General features: G+C 36.0%; 1 protein-coding gene across 2 annotated transcripts; it reads left to right on the top strand.

The window, feature by feature from the left end:
• The first annotated feature begins 2,219 nt into the window (after positions 1 to 2,219).
• On the top strand, positions 2,220 to 18,501 carry LOC136417317 (uncharacterized). 2 transcript variants are annotated; one of them, XM_066402972.1, is made up of 13 exons: positions 2,239 to 2,610; positions 13,536 to 13,656; positions 13,733 to 13,879; positions 13,934 to 14,150; positions 14,438 to 15,045; positions 15,096 to 16,430; positions 16,484 to 16,651; positions 16,703 to 16,838; positions 16,891 to 17,094; positions 17,264 to 17,398; positions 17,451 to 17,737; positions 17,790 to 17,987; positions 18,042 to 18,501. In XM_066402972.1, the coding sequence occupies exons 1-13, from the start codon at positions 2,500 to 2,502 to the stop codon at positions 18,293 to 18,295; spliced, it is 3,921 nt and encodes a 1,306-aa protein (XP_066259069.1). In that variant the 5' UTR covers positions 2,239 to 2,499; the 3' UTR covers positions 18,296 to 18,501. The 2 variants fall into 2 exon arrangements, with proteins under 2 accessions (XP_066259068.1, XP_066259069.1); XM_066402971.1 differs by lacking the exons at positions 17,790 to 17,987; positions 18,042 to 18,501 and having other exon boundaries at positions 2,220 to 2,610; positions 17,252 to 17,476.
• Positions 18,502 to 19,589: the final 1,088 nt, after the last annotated feature.

Genomic DNA, 19,589 nt, shown 5'->3' with positions numbered 1-19,589 from the left:
AATTACCAAAGCCTCATGGATTATTTAACTAAAAACCAATTAAAATGTATGATATGTAAGAGTTTTCCGAAGCATATCTAAAACCTATTAATATCTACAAATAGCCCTCGAATTATTTAATTTGGGAGGAGATAATTGCACGTAACTTTACGGTACTACGAATATAATGTAGGCACTACGCGCATAAATAAATGAGGATAATACCGTCATCTTAACACAATCTACCGATTAAAAACAACAGCTAGGCGGGAATTAATTTAGTTCATTTTTGGATCTAATTTACCTAAGAACTACAAAATAATACTGGTACTCTCCATGGGGTACTTGGACTAGATGGGCATTGAACTTGGGGCGTTCTTCGCGAAAAGATCTCATAAAATATCCGGTGTTTCTGCAATACCTATTAATTTTCTAGTATTGCGTTGGATTTTGACTAATGTATTGAAATATTTTGATCATTTTTTTTATGCTCAAAAATGGCAAACAAGATGAAAGCTTTCAACATTCGTTTTCAAGATAATAACCCCCCTTTAAAGTTTACTTCCTCTTTAAGTTTGCGATAGCTTCATGTCCAATAGTGACTTGTCCTTCTGCTTAGCTTTTATCAGTATTGTTGATGCTGATTGGCTAACTGAAATACTCTGCAAGTTCCTTTATGCAAGAATAGGCAATGAGCATCTGAGAGACTAACGAGACGCTTAGGTTACCACTTATTAGCTTTTTCTTTATCCCGCATGAATGTATCTCTTTCATACATAACCAATCCTACTCTTTTATGCATAAATTTCACCTGCAGTAAAATTTTCATTGAATTATCCCACAAACTATAAGAGCTATGTGGAAAACACATAAAAAATCTTAAATTTTGAAGAGTTTCAGACAGGACTCTAGACCACACCGAGTGTTTTAAATTGCACTATTGCTCTCAGTTAAGTTCCATCAATATCTGAAATGCATTTATTCCACGTGTCGACTCTGACAGACATTTCTAAACCAGATCTAATTTTTTGCTTAAGTTCTTCAATTATCTGCGTTACTTTGTGATTATACTAGTGTATTTATGATTACTTTCATTTTCTATCTATCTGTAGATAGATCTGTTGCAACCAATGGAATGGCCACAAAGCAGGTTTATTTACAAATTTCTTGTTATTTTAACACTTCGTATTCATTGTATCTACTTCTGTGTAAACCTAAATCAAATTTAAGTATCTGCAACACGTAAGTACTTCTCCAACAAGATGAAAAACGAAACAATTCCTACACAATCAATGGTCGTTCGTTTACAATTAATTGTAAACCGTTACAACATCCAATATCTAGATCGATGAGAAAGAAACCTCATCAGCATCTTTTTGCCTGACACGACCCGCAAAAAATGAACAAGGTGAAGTAAGCTAAGGTTTTCGTGAATCGTGTTAAGGCCAGTTTTTGCATCTAGAAATATGTGTAAACCATAAAGCGTAACAGTGACTGTATCAAAACGGCATGTTGTAGTAACAAATTATTTTTCATTGTCTATAACGGGCCCCTCAACAGTTATATAATGTTTATGACAATTTTGCGTGAGCAGGTGAAAATGCTGAACTTTTGTGGTTCTGGTTTAAAACGGTAGCGGTTTTGCCATTAATTAAAATTGTTAAGACAGAAATGTATTGTTATTAACACCATTATTTGGATTTATGAACGACTTTTTCTAGTTATTACCTCTCATTTGCACCTCATGGTATGATTCTAATTAACGATCAAACGCAGTAGCACATAAAAGCAGAAATATATAAAAATTATTGTTTCATGTGTGGTTTTGGTCTTAAATAGTGTTACGCCTGCATACCAGTGGCAATTTTAAAAATTAAAACCAGTTTATGAACAGCAGAGAGTGCGACAGAAGACCCGGTGAATAGCACCATTAACTTATTTAAGTCTAATTACTTTGTAAACTAATTTAATCGAGGGTTTAGAAGAGAGATAAAAATTCACCAGGATGTGAAAGAGCTAGAATACTGAACAAATAATGCATAAATCATTTGCTGCCAACTTGCCTGTTTCACATCGCGTCACCTAGTTGGCAACAAAGTATATTACTAGTAATTAAGTAGATGTCTACATTAGCTGCATCTCCATCTAAACTAGGCAATGTCCGTTCATCAATATCATCAGGTTTTCACATCTTCCTGCTTCAGCATGGTTTCATATACAAATAATAATACCCATATAAATCTTGATCTTGTCTATGCCAGTGCATCGATGGTCACTATCAACCACCTCCAGTGCTGTAGCAAAAGAAGACCCGCGAAGACCTTAACAAACATTGACTAACCGTAGATACCGGCATAAAGTAAAACCGCTTTCAAGCGTTCGCTTCGCGTGAGAAGACCGCTTGTATTTACGTTAGAGTACCATGCACCAATACCATCGACGACGAAAATGTAACATTTGCCGGGAATGATTTTTCGAAAAATTTTGTTTCGTGGGTTCTAGTGGTAGTGTCTCGGCGAAATGAAGAATATCACTTGTGGATCTCAGTTGGAACCCAACAAATACCGACACCACTTGGCTCCGGGTAGTTTATATCAAAATGTACCTAGAGGTTCAATGCGCCCGATTGGAGTAAGTAGTTACTAGTTTGTCCACTTGTCAATTTCGTTTCTCTTATCTCTAGTTAGACTGAAATGACATAGTTTATACTTCTTTAGGAATATAGCCATAAGTCTTTATTTATTTTTTTAATCCTCTTCAAACCTTTTGCTTATTTTCCTTCAAAAGTGTCCATCCCTTTTCTAAAGCAAAAAAAAAACGGAAACCATAACAAAAGCAAAAACATGATTTAATACATGACCAATCCTTGAACTGTCCTATAACTGATGACTGAGCAGAAATTATTATTTTACAATTGTTCCTTAAAGATTCCAAATGACAGAAACTCAAATTCCTTTAAAAAACCACTCAATATAATAGGAATCGACATGAGACAAGCATGAATAATTGCTACTTAAATAAGCTGAAAGCTACACTTGGCCAGCTAAAGCACAATGCTCATGACATTCTAATATTTTATTTCTGGTAATTGCTATTTCGCTTTGTTAAACACGTCATTAGTTTAAAAAAATACACATTATTATTTTCATTTTCTCGCACCTTTGGTATTGTTGAACCTATCGCCCTTATAAATCGAGAATCGAACATTTTCTAAAAATCGTTTAATTGATTAATCACGTCTACAATAAAATTTCGTTTATTGTAAAGAACGCTTAGGAAAAATATAAATATACAGGGTATTTATAAAATGCAAATCGGTCAACAACACCGAAATATATATTTCAAAAATTCTGAAGTCTTCCTGAGAGTCTCCGAAACAGACCTTCCTACTTTTTAATGAATATTTTAGTCATTTAAAATGTTCAAACTTTTGATCGTTGATATACCAAAAATAGTACTCAAGAGTTTGTAAATTGACTGGAAAATATATGAAGGGGAGAAATTTTTCACCAATTGGCATAGAAAATACATCAAATTAATCATCTCAATGAGATATGTATATAAATCTACATAAACCGGATTGCAATATTTCAAATAGTTTCTGGGATACGGAGTCACTTCGATGCTTATTTTCGCAATTTCAAAAAATCTCTAAAATGAAGATGTCTATAATGCATTTCCGAGTTTCCAAGATCTCAGCTAATTTATTCAGTGTCAGCATAGGATCCATTAGATTAGATTAGATTCAAACTGCATCTCAAACATTTCCCAAGTGCTTTAAAAATTTCTAAAGAGGGAGAAAATGCGTGCAAAATACATCGGATTAAACGTCTTAACAACCATATCAACCAACGGCAATTTTAGGGGTCTCAAAAGCAACAAATTGAATATTTTTATGGTAAGTCTTACGGATCCCGCAGAACCACCCATTTCACATATTTAGCATCGGCAAAAATTTTTAAGATGTCGATAGAATATCCATCCGGACACGCATGTATGAACCAGCTATTACAACTGAGCGATGCTAATTTGTCCTGTAGATACTTAGCCCTAGTAAAAATGGTACGTCACTCACCTGTCACCGTCTGGCAAAGGTACAACACCTTAAGTTTTGCTCCAACACCATCAGATAAAATCTCATGTTTTATTCCGTTTTCGTTTGGCGCAGGATGCAGGTAAAGAATTCTACATACAGAGGTTTTTGATGAATAACAATCATTATTTAACCTGGAATTAAATGCAGTAATTTATTTAGGTATTCAAAAATGCTTCTAGTGATGATTCTACATCGGTAATTCTACGAATTTCTTAGAATCTCATCTATGCCCTCACGCATACGATACAAATATGGCTTAGAAGGAAATAACCTGGGAAATGGCTTTAGCAGCACTTAAAATACCAAATGCTCTATTAACTAGTGTCTTTTAGCGTTGAAGCGTTTTTCTGATATATTGAAAAAGTCATTGAGACCAATTATTACCGATGGAACTTTGCTTTATAGGATGTGATGTATCCTTCCTCGTCAGCCGCAATTTACATTGGCATTTTTGAGGTTGTCCGATAAATATTCATTAGTTCATGAAAGTAAGTCAATTAGAACACCACAAGAATCCTAAGTAAAATACTCTGGAGGCCAACCATTGAGGTTTGCAATAATTTGGGGTCACAGAGATTTTATGCAGGTTGATGTGATAATACTATTCTTGACTGCTTTCACCAACCTTAACCCTGGCATTGTTAAAAGCTTGTGCGTCCGGACAAGTTAACAAAAATCAATGACCTGTAAATGCGATCGACTTTTACAGTGACGATCATTTATAAACGTAAATACAGCTATAAAATTTACGGATCACTGCTTATTGATCATATCCCGTTAACAATCTTTGGTCTAGAACGGAAAATGATTAAATTAAACCATACCAAAAAATTTTGGCATTTAGTGTTTGAATGGTGGTATGTAGTAGAACAATAATAAGGTGTGTGCTAGGACGGCAATCGTGAAATAAACCGGTCGACGTTTGCTAGAAAAAAATATCCCCCAGAAGATGATGACGGGAGTAAGAACCTTGCAAGGCCGATCTGATTGCCCATCTTAAGTGAAGCATTCTCTTCGCTCATCTAACCATTTTACAGGATGGTTACCTTTGTGAAGCAATTGGAACGGGATGTTTTACCTTCGTTCGAGCAGTTCGTGCGGGTTAATTTCATCACCGTAAAAAATTATGATAAGATTAAATTCATGTAGATTCGGTCCAGATTTAACCTAACAAGCAAATATTACTTTAATACTATCCGGCATGTGCTCAATGGTCAAATACACTTGAAAATGATACTTTTTCTAGCTAGCCAAATACTTCTGGGATAATTAGGTACGCGCTTTTTGCATAGTTCTACGGTATTTGCTCCAATTAGGATTCTTAAAGCCATTTTACTTAAACAAATTCAACGGTTCTTAACTCCTGCTAACGGATAATCTGACCAAAAATTCTGCCACAGCAAGAGACACAAATTACATATTTACAAAATACTAATAATCGGGTAATAACACATCGAACCATCATCTATCGAGTACCTAGGTCAAATAGCGATATCGGAATTGACCTCTTCAGCTTTGCAAAGTGGTTCTAAGGCATTCTAGCAAACGGTCCAGTAGTAACACACATAAACAAAAGATTTCTTATCCGGCACTGACCTACATCAACAAAATCTAAGTTCATTGGTCAGGGTACCACCTTTTCACCGGCGTAATTGATTTTGTGTTGGGTTAGAGTGAGGTGTCATTATTGCATTCCTCGCCTCAATCCGTAAGTACGTTCTCTTGGATTTATAAGTACCAGTACCAGTACCATTTTATGAACCTTCACATTGCCAACTTGGACTACGCCCTATTTAACACAAGAGAAAACTCGCTCAATACCTATTACGCTGATCCGTTGATATTGTAATAAATGGACGACTCTAAAACGCAACGTGCAAATGTAGATGGCAAATGCAGAGATGTGCATTGATCTCTATTCCACTAACATACATCTAGAAAGTTTAATAACTGCAAATTATTGTCCGTTAACGAATAATTGCGAATAAATGATGTATGTTTACTACAAGTATGTCTACTTATAGAAAATACCAGTCTGTGTATTACTTATGCTCCGTTTTGTTACACTTTTAAGATGCTTAAATAATGACAACTCTTTTCCTTTTTAGATAACAAGAAGGTAATTATAAATCCGTTAACATATTTTTCCTGCAATATTGCAAATTGAGGTAAAAACTGGCATAGATTTCTGCACTAAACCATATAAGAGCAACTGCTTGATCTAAATATTTTCTTTGTTATTGTTTTGGTTCATGAAATGCAGTTGCAATTGCTTTAAGCTAACCGTTGGTTCAGATTTTATTTAAATTTTGAGTTGATTTCGTAATTCAGGAAATGCACAAAATATAGGAAAAATAGAATTCTGAAAAGTTTCGGAAAGAAAGTAAATTTCAATATACAGGGTAGGCCATCGAAAACTTTCCACTTGATTTTGTGATCGTTTGCTGATGAAATTTAAAAAACGCTCGGATCTGTCAATTTTGGATTTAAGGGGGACGCATTGCTTTCATATTATTATGAAGGTAAATGTCTCCCTGTGGCTGGGGTGTCAGTGCCCTTGAAAATTTTAAGTGAAAAGGTGTGTCGAGGGGCACCTTGTTTTAAAACGCTCTAAATTCTTTTTTCAACGACACCAATTTTTTGTAATTTGGATTAGTAGTTTTCAAAGAAGTACGTCATCAAAAATTAAATGTCTTACCATTTTTTGTCCAGTAAATGTTGAAAATGGCCACCACCAGCCCCCATGGAATAATACAGGACCTGTTCAAAGTGTTGTCGGACATTCTGAAGCACTTCAGGTGTTATTTGGCGGCATTCGTGTATAATCCGCTGACGTAAGTCTTCTAAGGAATTAGACTGTGTGGAATAAAAATTTTTAACACCTTTTACAAATGTCGTTAAAACTTATTTCGGTATTTCACCTGCCGTTGTTGTTTAGATTATTTTTTGGATGGTGTTTATTTCATTTTTCTTATCAGTTCTCAAGAACTTCAAATAATAAATAAATGTTTGATGACGTACTTTCTCGAAAACTACTTATCCAAATTACGAAAAATTTGTGCCGTGAAAAAGAGAATTTAGAGCGTTTTAAAACAAGGTGCTACTCGACACCCCTTTTCATTTAAAATTTGCAATGTCATTGACACCCCTACCAGGTGGTGACATTTACTTTCATAATAATATGACAGGAATGCGTCCCCCTTAAATCTAAAATTGACAGATCCGAGCGTTTTTAAATTTTCTCCAGAAAACGATCACAAAATCAAGCGGAAAGTTTTCGATGGCCTACCCTGTATATATATTTTAATATTAAATTTGTAATAAAAATTGTCAGTAAACCACAACTGGAAAAAATCCCCTATGATGTACATCTATGTACGTCACCCATGCATCTTGCACGTTAAAGAGAATTTCAAAGACTTGAAGGGAGCATTGTTTCAAACACTCAATTATACCCACAATAATGCTATAATGTAAAAAATGGCATATAATTTATGGGGTGTCAATGGAAGGAAAAAAACTGGCTGACCCTGCCGAAACTGTCATTGTGTTGATAAGACATCAATTTTTTTGCAAACACATAAAGCCACCATCGGATGATGAACAGCACTTTAATATGTTACTTTTAATTACATACCTGTTATTCCGTTGTCATAAATCTTGTTTCGATTCGCGTTGAGGTCGAATCTGGCGACCACCCATTAAATTATACAGGGAATTACTAATTATTGTTCCCTACGTTCTCGACATAGTTTGGTGGGACTGCCTTTAAAATACTCTACAGGTATTTGCTTTTCATTAATACTGGGCCGATTTGTCAAACATTTTCATACAATTCCCTCTGCAAAATACTTCGCATTTGTGAAGATCGTTATAATTATACTGTTGGTATTAATCATTTTGTTGGGCACCGAAGAAGAAAGGGATCATCAACATTCCTTTCTTTTTGGGAGCCATTTAATGTGGACAAAGCTCTTCAAATATGTTGCAAATTTGGTACTTTAAACTGTACAGGGGGTTCTATATTCATACCTTTTATTGTCACCATAGCAACGGGATTGTGTTTGTTTCCGGCAATTCTCCATATGACGATGCCACAAAACATATACAACATTACTTAATTCCAAGAACGGACAGATGCTTTATACTGCAAAAAAAATATGCTCAAGTGTACTTATTTCTTTCAGATTCTTGGAAGTTTTAATAATTACTTACAACGAATCTTCACCTTTCTTCAAAATTAACTACCGATGGGTACCTATTTTAGCTTTTCTGCCTTTGCAGATGAGTACTTACTGTTTAAATATTTAAACAACACCCAGATATAATTAGCATTAATTTTATTGTTACCAAAGCATCGGGTGAGGTGTATGACATGGATGCAAACAAGTACCATGATGTGACTGAACCAGTAAGGTCACCGTAATGTCTGCTCATGTATGTATGTTTAGAAGCCTTTTCTGCGGAGCTTGACTTGTGAACTTATTGTTGTATCATACAAATGTCACTACCTACTTAACTTGATGAGCTCATATATATGTTTCTCTCTCATCTATAACATGTTTAGCATAGTTTTAAACAATAAGGTTATTAACCCACCCAAAGTAGTTTAATGGATGCGCAACTGGAAATATTTGGTTCGATTTAAATTGTAAGTTGTAACGCAAGACAATAACCATAAAAATGTAGAGCGGACCGGATTTTATGATTCATCACATTTAAAAAACTTTTAATCACTGCTTAAAAAAATGGCTTATTAAAGGAATTCAAAAATTAATAAGTAACTGTCACATTCGAGTTCAGGGCCTCTTCACACGGAACATAGCAAAAAATGGTTCCTACATAATAATCGTTATTATCATTTCGGGTTCCAATTAAAACGCAAGTCCAAGCATCTTGGCAAGTTAGCGGCCTCGATTTGATTGCTTCCTCTCGATAAAAGATGATCCATTTCTAGTTATTAACGTTGTTTTCTGATTTTTCCCTTGATTAATGTGTAAATAATTCCATTCTTGCATATTTGCAATTGAGTTGACTTATGTAACTACGCACCACCAAAAAAAAAAAAAATTAAAAGCTGATGAGCAAAACAGTACTTCATGAAAAGCACTTATATTGTGGGAAAGGATATATTTAATTTTTTAAAGGAATTTATACGTTTAATTTACGCTAGGCTCTGCGTGAACTATTATATCCATTGTATTTGTGTTCGAACAGCGGGATTATCACTGAATAGTATACATTAAAATAACTTATAAATCCAGGAGATTCACTAAGATTTGCTTTTAATTTTCGCTTGCTATCTCTCGATCTGAATAATTGTTCACGTTATTCCCACACAGAGGCGTACAATCTACAAAGACCGGCTCTTGGCTGTTGACTAAGCGCAATCGATATTTTTTTAAAAAGCTCGTGTCTTAAAAAGGGCCACAAATGTCCCATTAAAAGTAATTTGCACAAATTGCGAAACGATTATAAAAATATTTTAATTGTATTAATTATTTGGCTCTTTTAAACGCTTCACTGAAACAATAGCCGCAGTGGTAAAGATCCTTAATTGCAAGAAGCGATCAAACAGGACAATTATTGCAATGCAATTTCCGGCATTTATTTTATAGACCAATAAGCTTTGAGGTGATGGAATGAGAGTTTCTACGTTTTAAAGATGTAACACTTACATAATGTTATAATCATTTAATTCCACTTATTCCATAATAATTTTTTGCGTTTTCGCTGATGTATTTAGAACAACATAAACAAAAATAAATAAAAATTAGGTTCCTTGGCGGTGTCACGGCATCGGGCGAAAAGCTTTTGAACGAAATTTTGAGGCTTAACGAAAGTTCCCACATCTCAAGCACATAACCCTTGCACGATTTCTTTTTCTTATTATAAATATTGTTTAATTTCAATCTATAATAACAATAATTAGCGGCATTCGCATGAAAACTAACAATCATTCGTTATTTCCTGACTGTTTGTCAATTAAACAAGCATAGTTTACTCGCAGAAACTAAAGAAGAATCGTTGAACTTTGCGCGAGTTGAAGAGTTTCGAAAATGACCATTCAGAATCGCTATGCAAAAAATTCCCACGACATGAAAGACTTTGTTTGCTAAAAAGGACGCAATCTCGATGGTTTTAAATGATTTAGTATCCTCCAAAGGGTGACAAATTTAAAACCAACAAGTCCCGCTGTGTGCATACGTGTGTAATATTTGCGTTGACAAAGGCCATAAGCGACTACTTGCGCACTTTGTACATTTCCTTCAAGTGCTAGCTAATTATACTTTTGTTATTTATTGCCCGGTATTCAAAATTACAACCTACCTTCAAGTAACGTGCATGTTAAACCAGGAAACAACTGTAATGTAAAAAGGGTAATTTTATTTTGCCATTGCACTCGGACTTTAAAAATGATATTTCTTACTAGAAAGTCAATGCACGAGTGTGGTGTGTAAACTGAAACTGATCATTCGATTTTGGTGGTAATTTAAAGCATGGAAAATCAAAATAGAGAGCGAACGCTTTAAGAACACCGTCGCCGCATATTCATTTAACTGTATGGTAAATTCGTGACGTGCGGTGTTCTTAAAGCGTTCGGACCCTAATTACTCTAACAAATCAATATATCATGTCACGTAGTTACGTGGGATGTTAATAATAGTTGCAATAAATAAATGGGATGTTTCTTTTAACGGTATAACGAATTAAATCACTTTGCTGCAACATCGTGCTGCCCACCTGTCTCTGAAGCCTTCATGGGTGTTTTCAAGTTTAAGTGACATTTGACCTTATTTTCCAAAAAGAAGTTGAAATTCCAAACAGCCGACCATGAAAGAAAAACAAAGAGGAAAAGAAATTATTCTGCTGGTTGGATGAATGCGAGGATCTAATTCTCACGTTAGATTTGGCCATAAAATTAAATTTTTAAATGCTTCAACGGTTAATTAACGCCATATTTATATAACAGGAACTAATAGATAATTATACTGTTTTGGGTTGTTTTCGCTTAGTAGGTGCCAGAAGGCTTTAGAGTGATATTAGAAAGTTTGTTATTCTCTGGACTGGATTTTTTAAACGCCCAAAAAATATACGAGGCATTCCGACATTAGTGCACTATAATTTACCATTTTCCTAATATAATGGGGTCGTAAACAATCAGGGTATTACTCGTGTATTTCCCCCATTCCATTATTTCATTTTAATTATCCCACAGAAATAAAAGGCGCATTCACAATGGGATGAAGCTACAAGATGCAAGTTCAGTCGATTTCACGGTTACTAGTTTAATTACCTAATTAATTAGTTTGTGCGATAATATACAATAAAAAGGTGTCGTTAATTAAAATCTGCATAATCCAGTTACATCATTGATATTGTTTTGAAGCTACATTTACATTACACTGGCTGCGTGAGATAGCAATATCTAAATATAAAGCAAGCCGCACAATAGACATTCGGTAGAGGTACATTAAGAAGATAGTCACAATAAACTTTATAGTACCGTACCAGAAGCCTACAAAACCGTTAAGTTGTTTTAAAGAGGCTATATAGCAAGTAACAGTAAAAGTGTAACATGTTTTTGAAACTTTACCACAAAAACCGAAGAACATCCCATGACATGGACAGACAATTTTACCATAAAGCGGATTTCACAGTTGGATAATTTCATAATATCTTGCTTGTTCCGGAATTATGCAAATTTCAATATCGTCTTTAATCGTAGAGTAACAGATGTAGGGATTATTTACTGTCACTAAAATGAGACCTAAAGGAGGTATTCTTAAATAGGAAGACGTGAGTATGAGTACTTACACACTTTATTCTAACATATTTTGCCTAAATAATCAACTTCTTCCGTATATAGCAAAACGAAGGTTTCCGGATATGGTTGGTGCTGCCCATATTGCGCTTATTACTTACGTTCCGTTATATGGCGACAAAATAACGTTGTAAAATATGATTCTACTGTTAGGGCTATTGAGCAGTTGAATTAAGTTTGCCTCATTCATTATACGAAGACGGAAAATTACCTCGAATTTATTTGAACTTTTAATAAGCCTTCCAAGGTATTTCAGCAAGCCTCTGTACTTTTTATTGGCATTCTTAGTAAATGAAAAAGAATCGTTCATTAAATCAACTCAAGACTTATTTAAAGTATCCAAATTACGTTAACAATAAGTGTTCTTGTTCGTGCAACAAAACGGTAACGTTGTCTTAAATAACAATTAATTTTTTCCGAAAATCATGATTCTCGTGGTTATAGCTGGACTAGTCATTACTAGAACAATGAAGAATTGGTTGGCATTACTCGCAGAGCAATCCTCTTCTCTAGTTTAATCATTACACTTCAATTATCCTTTAGTTAGCAAAATAGCGGTTTGAATTGATCAGGTTCATTGGGCGCCTAATTAAGAATAATAAGTCTAAGAAGAGTTACTCCCGTTAGTGCCTGTTACTCCCAGTATTATTTCAACGGATTTTAGTCGGAATTTACCATTCGGTATTTACGTAGAGGACACGACGCACACAATGAGGAACAAAATAAATGTCGAAAAAATCTTTCGAAATCTTTTCAACTATCACATTCTAATTCACAACTGCCCTAAAAGCTTTTAAATATTTTATTTCGAGATTCAAAGGGATTGTGAACAAAATCTATATCTATAATTGTAAGAACTTCTAACTCTAACTATAAGAACCACAGGTTCATTATCGATCAAATTGCATCAGAGTAAGTAATTTGATACTCAGCAAATTGCTGATTGTTTTTTAGATATGAGCATTATAACCACATTGGAATGCAGCAGTGTATAGCCTGTCTGACCCCCTTTTTCAGATTTTTGGGGGACAATCTAAAATTACAAAATAATGACACAGCTTTGTTTCATTTTAATTGACACCGTGCCGCATCCCTTATAGTTTCTAAGATTCCAACAATGACCATAAAATTTGGAGCACCCTGTATAGACGGGGTAATTAAAATATGACACTATTAAGGGGATTATTTTCTTTGCAGATGCAGAATAACGTGCTCTTATAAATGGCGCTATCAAAGACTGCAATCGCCATTTAAAAAACGGAGTTCGCATCTGCGGTAATCATGACATCAACGATATGTTTTCCTGCTGGAATTTGGGCATTGAAAAATGAAGATTCAAATGCCCGGATGATTTTTTTTTCGTACAGATTTCATTCAATTTGTTCCAATCTTTACGTCCTCCGTGCATTAAGTGTGTTCAACTGCAATAAGCTTTCCAAAGCCGCGATGCAAAATAAAAGCCTCATAACCCGTCATATCCTTTATCATATCATCAATCTCCCCAAAAATGTGGTATGGTATGGCAATTGCTCAAGGTGTCCCATTAATTTCCATTAAAATCTGCCTTATGCCGGCACACCAACATATCAGATATAAATTTGCAATAAAATTTAACGCAAATTTACATAATTTCAGATCGACTATACGTTACCAAATTGCACAGGTCGCAGATCGGCATCGACCTCATCCATCACACACACATACAACAGCCTCTGGCAGGAAAGGCATCAGCTAAGGACGCCTATATCTTGTGTAGGTATGTACATGTCTCCAGGGGTAGTCAATAAGAGATTAATGTGGGCGATCCAATTACTACCTCTATATTTTTTCAGGCATTGACAGGAAACCTTCTTCCTCGAAAGGCAAAGCTTGTTCAATAGCACTGGCCATAGCATCATTTATAGTTTTAGTTATAGTTTTAGCCATCGCAGGCTTAGCCCTGTATATGGGGATCTCAAATACTGACTCACCAACTAGTTGTACGTAGTGCTTCCTTACCGAGACCAAACTTACTAACAATTGTTCATTTGCAGCAATTATTACATTTAGCTGTAGTGCAAAAGTTTTAAGGGGAGACAGGTTTATTGGCGGCTTAGAAGAAAAAGCCCAAAAATACAGAAGGCAAATTGAAATATTGTACCAAAGGAGTGCCTTGGGCCCTGCATTATACTCGACCGCGGTTGATCGCTTTGGAAAGGATGGGGTAACCATTTATTTCCGAGTTGCTTTTAATAGAAGAAAACTAGTCGAGTAAGTAGAGAAAACTCGTAATAGTGCCGATTATATCGTGTACAATTTTGACTTGTGCGGTACCTAGTGCTACACACTAGGTGTTAATTTTTTTAAATAATCTGCAGACTTTTTCATTGACTTCAGGCTAATTCGGTTAGACCTTTCGAAATCGAGTTCATTGAGCCTTTTTAAGCTGAATTTTAATTTGATGTATTTCTGAGACACCTCGTTCAACCTGCAAAAAAGATTTCTTTTTTCAAGTACTTTGAAAAGATCCTACCTGACGCTTTGTTTCAACCTTTCAGGGACCTCACAAATATTGAAAACGCAATCAAAGACATCTTCCTTAGCGACGCTTACTCAAAGAAACCAATATTCAGAAACGTGCGATTTGACTCAAGAAGCATAAATGTGAAGCAAGTTGCACAAAAATCATCCAGTCCCTATTATATGCAACCCCTAACAACCACTTTAAGTCCTAAAAATGCGGTGAAGTCCAACAAAATGGGGGTAGTGCTAAAGTCAGCTAAAAATGTCAGTGTGACCACCACTGCAAAGCCGATAATAAATGAGCCTGATTTTAATGAAGAAGATTTGCCAGTGATACAAGGTTCCTTTAAGATAAGTAAAACTGAGGCCGACATTACCGAGAAGAAGACTGAAGAAACCAAAGCGAGGACTGAGAAGAGTACTAGCATTGCTACGCAGCAGACTACCTTTAAAGAGACTTCGGTGACTAGTGCTACATATAAGATTCCGGGAAATAAGGGTAAGGTTACTAAGGTGGTAACCCCCGAGGCGATTAGCTCTACTATTACTATTTCAACCACTACTGCCGCTTCGGCTGTTCCAACCACTCCAGCCATCATTACCACCACCACAAAACCCATGGAAAATACTCCTAAATTTATTGGTAAGCTCTCTGTTCTGCATCAACCCTTCTAAACTCATGTACTATTATAGGAAGCCCTCAAGTTTCTGACGACGAACCATGGGTTCCAATACTAGCAAACATCGCTGGTTACCCCAGTCTACCACCTGTGACCAATGACGATATTCCCATTTATACCAGCTTTACAAATCCAGGATTTTCGTATAACTTTCATAACAGTGAACGTTTAGGTTCTAGTAGTCTCAAAAGCCACCCCATTCCAGTAAACAAGATACCACTTACTGAACCTTACATAGACTCTATCACTGAAGCTACCAAGCAACTCACTACTGAACTTGCTAAGCAAGTTGACGAGACCACTCCTGAAGTTGATTATAAGGACTATGGAGTTAAGAATATTTCTTCTATATTCTATGAGTTGGCAACCACCTTGAAAAAGAGCAATATATCCAATATTGAGCATCATATGGTTTATGAGCCAGAATTTACTTCTGAAAACCGAGAGCCGTCTGGGCAAGGACAAGTCGAAGTTGTTGATGTGGATGTTGAGGAATTGCTCTCCCACACTACTAAAATTCCCTTGGTGACCCTTCTACCTGTTCGCTCAAATTCTGGAGTGGGGCGGCCGTTTAATAGGAATCGACTTGGGGATACCAATAATTTATCAGTTGAAAACAGAAGCTTTCCTAGTCAACTCACCAAGTATAACCTGGATGTACCTGAGAAGCCGAAAAATAAATCCAGAGTTGTTCCGAATCCTACTAATGTTAGTACTGCTGATAACTACCGGATTAGCAGCGTTCTCAATTTTGCCAGAGAAGGTTATGACCATGAAGGAGGAGAGTCTGGTGCTCATGATCTAGTGAGGTTTCCCAAAATGGACATTGAAGGGGATGAAAAAAGCGTTTACTCAGTTAATTATTCTTCATCCGCCACCATAAATGGAAACCCCTCAGAACTTAAGCACGCCAATATCTTATCAGTTGAGCAAATTAAACAACTTTCTGAGATTAGTAAGGTTCGGGACAATCACACTTATTTTCCGGAACAGCCAGTGATCTCGACTAAAGCCATTTCATCCAGCTACTCCACCAATCCAAACGGGTTGAAAATTTTAACAAAAACCTTTAACAAGACACCTGAAAATTTGAAAAATAATGACTCCGACCACGTCACTTTTAAGGAAGGAGAATATAATTTAGATTGCGAGCAGTCATCAAGTTTTAAATGCGGAGATGGCAAATGCCTTCCAGAGTCGACAAAATGTAACCAACTAATCGACTGCGCAGATGGTAGTGATGAAGAAAATTGCAACTGCGCAGACTACCTAAAATCACAGCTTCTAGTGAATAAAATTTGTGATGGAGTCGTGGATTGCTGGGATTTCTCCGATGAGAACCAATGCAGTAAGTTGATTAGCTTGTTCTAGTGTCGGTATTATTGATTTCTATGCTTACAGAATGGTGTAAGGCAGATCAATACGTATGCAGCAACTCCAAGGTGTGCATTGACCAGAAAAAGATTTGCGATGGATTGAAAGACTGTCCTCAAGGGGATGATGAAAGGCAGTGCGTAACTATTGCAAGCAATAGCCAGACAGCTAAGGGTTTCCCTTATTATCCCCATGGTAAAGTATTTTTAAACCGAAAAACTCACGAAACTAATGTTCTCAAAAAAGGGTATCTCATGGTTCGAAAACGCGGTTCGTGGGGAAAATTGTGCGTTGACAATTTCGAAAATGTCGTCTCCAAATCTCATATGTCGTGGGAAATCAAGGATCTAGGAAAAGCCTTGTGCAGATCCATGACTTATCAGTAAGTAGCTTAGAAATGACTAAAATACTTAGTTGATCCTTATTTTGAATAGAAAAATGGATCAAATTGAAAGCCATACTGATAAGACAAAATCAGAAAATGGGCAATATTTTGAGCTTGCTTATACTGTGGAAAACAAGAGCAAGTCCAGTTTGTTGTTCAAAGAGAGTGGTTGTTCCAATAAGAAAGTTGTACAGGTGACATGCAGTGCTTTGGAATGTGGGGCCAGACCGCAGGCAGTTAAACATATAGCCAGGTAAGACTCATGATGCTCAAGACGAAAATGCCAGTAGTGCATGCCAATGGATCACACTCATGAGTGATTCCTTATATTTAAGAAAATAAATTTGTACTTAAAACATTTTAACGAGAGGCAGTAAGTGAATTGAAAAATAATTGAACAATAATTCTAGGCGATTTTTTAGGGTTGTTGGAGGTGGAAACGCTGGTTTAGGCTCATGGCCATGGCAGGTAGCACTTTACAAAGAAGGAGAATTCCAATGCGGAGCCACCCTGCTATCAGATCGTTGGCTAGTCTCTGCTGGTCATTGTTTTTACAGGCAAGCACCACTTTCTTCATAAAAACGCTCATTCTAAAGTGAAATTGATTAGATCCCCAGATGAACATTGGGTGGCCAGACTTGGTGCTCTTCGCCGTGGAACTTCCCTTCCCTCCCCATATGAGCAGCTAAAAGCAATCTCTAGAATAATCATCCATCCTGGTTATTTGGATTTCGGGTTTGTAAACGACATTTCTTTACTGCAAATGGATTCTCCAGTTGTATTCAGTGACTATGTGCGTCCAGTTTGTTTGCCTCCTACGGACCAGGTGCTGGAAAATGGGCAGCTATGCACTGTGGTCGGTTGGGGGCAGCTGTTTGAGGTTGGGCGAATCTTCCGTAAGAAATCGACAAAATTCACTTTATAAATAGTTAATATTGAACTTTATAGCTGACACTCTTCAAGAAGTGCAAATTCCAGTGATCTCAACGGCAGAATGTCGCAAGCGTACTCTTTTCTTGCCCCTGTATAAAATCACCGACGACATGTTCTGCGCAGGTTTTGATAGAGGAGGTAGAGATGCTTGTCTAGGAGACAGTGGAGGACCGCTTATGTGTCCAGAACCTAATGGACATTGGACTCTTCAAGGTAGATTTATTCCTGCTGAGTTTTTTTATTGGCTTAATAACAATTTCTCTTAAGGCATAACAAGTAATGGTTACGGATGTGCCAGAGCTAACAGACCTGGAGTTTACACTAAAGTGGCCAATTACATGGACTGGATCAACTTTTACATGAATGGGGATGAATCTCGTTTGAGAAACATAACTAAAATTGAAACCAGTTGTTCTGGGCATAGATGCCCATTAGGGGAGTGTTTGCCTGAAAGTAGATTGTGCAATGGGTTCATTGAGTGCAGCGACGGAAGCGATGAAAAAGACTGCAAGAAGAGCTAACAAATGATAACGTTGAACAAAGAAAAATTGTATTCAAATATTTGAGAGTTGCCATTAGTAGAAGGGACACAGAGGTACAAAACTGGGGTTAAAAGATTTAAGAGGTTAATGCTATTTACTACATAAATGATCTACAGCTTCAGAGTGTTTGTTTAGAATTAAGAGTTTATTTAAGTTGTAACATTTACAATAAAGAATATCTTTCAAGTAGGAATTCAAGAGTGGATATTATTTGTCTCGTTTCTAGTCTCTATAAGATTCCACATTAGCAATAGTCTGCTGACACTGAATGAAATTGTTGCTGTGGATGCCGGTACAAAACTGTGGGAAATTAGTCTATTTCTTTACCGTTGCGCGCGCAAGCCGTAGGAAATGAAAGTATGCAAAAATCAAGGGTCTTTTTATATAATTTTTTAATCGATAATATTGAAATATTCTGAAAATCGTGGTACAAATATTCTATCTGTTGAAATTCAAGATTTTTTAATCAAACCTGTTCAGATCTTTTTACTTTCTTGTGATGTGCAGATTCGTAGGGGATCAAGAATGAACAGCAAAAGCCACCATTGTTTGAACATCCAGATATTTTTAATTTTGTTAAAGAGTGCTTTCAAAATTGTTAACACTTCCTTGTGGAAATGCCTATCTAAAATAATTTAGGAAAACTTTTACGCATTACGTTTTGAAGCGTTTACGACTACTGTTGCATACATAGAAAGGAACGACCGGATATTGTCCCAACAATTTTTTCTGGTCTTTAATTTCAAGAGATAGTAAATGGATTTTTTATGGATAATTCAATAAAACATAAATAGCATGTTTTGCAGTAGGTAACTTGGATTATGTTTAACCGAGATTGGTTCTGGTGGAGTAACTGGAGAGCCTTTACAAATAATTAGCTTACAGTGAAAGTGGTGTACTTTTTGTTAGCTTATATCGTTCAGTAATCTATTGTAATCGAAGTAAAGTATTTTAATTTCCTTGTTGGTATCAGTATTAAACAGAACCGGCCACAAAATTTAAGAGTGACCTCAGCATCATCATCATCATCATACTTATTATGATGCTTGTCATGATAGTAACTGTTATCTGCAGGATGACATCTTCCGTGGGGTCTGACACCTTTTTAACCTATTTAACTTTTTTGAAGTGTGCCACTAACTATTTCTGAGGGGTTGATTTTGATTCTAGAAAATTTCGAAATTATCAAAGATTTTTTCGCTTCTTCTTAGATATTTCTTAAACGATAGAAAGGGTTTGAAATTTTCAGTGTTTCTTGAAATTGGTAGGGTTG

The sequence above is a fragment of the Euwallacea similis genome, chromosome 27 (genome assembly GCF_039881205.1).
Source record: "Euwallacea similis isolate ESF13 chromosome 27, ESF131.1, whole genome shotgun sequence".
NCBI classification, from domain to species: Eukaryota; Metazoa; Arthropoda; class Insecta; order Coleoptera; family Curculionidae; genus Euwallacea; species Euwallacea similis.
This window is presented reverse-complemented; position numbering and strand designations above follow the sequence as displayed.

Bases quoted from the DNA above. Each gene is read 5' to 3' on its own strand.
- LOC136417317 (XM_066402972.1), top strand. From the start codon at position 2,500: ATGAAGAATATCACTTGTGGATCTCAGTTGGAACCCAACAAATACCGA. The intron at 2,611-13,535 runs GTAAGTAGTTAC...ACATAATTTCAG, and splicing joins GTTCAATGCGCCCGATTGGA to ATCGACTATACGTTACCAAA. The intron at 16,839-16,890 runs GTAAGTAGCTTA...TATTTTGAATAG, and splicing joins TGCAGATCCATGACTTATCA to AAAAATGGATCAAATTGAAA.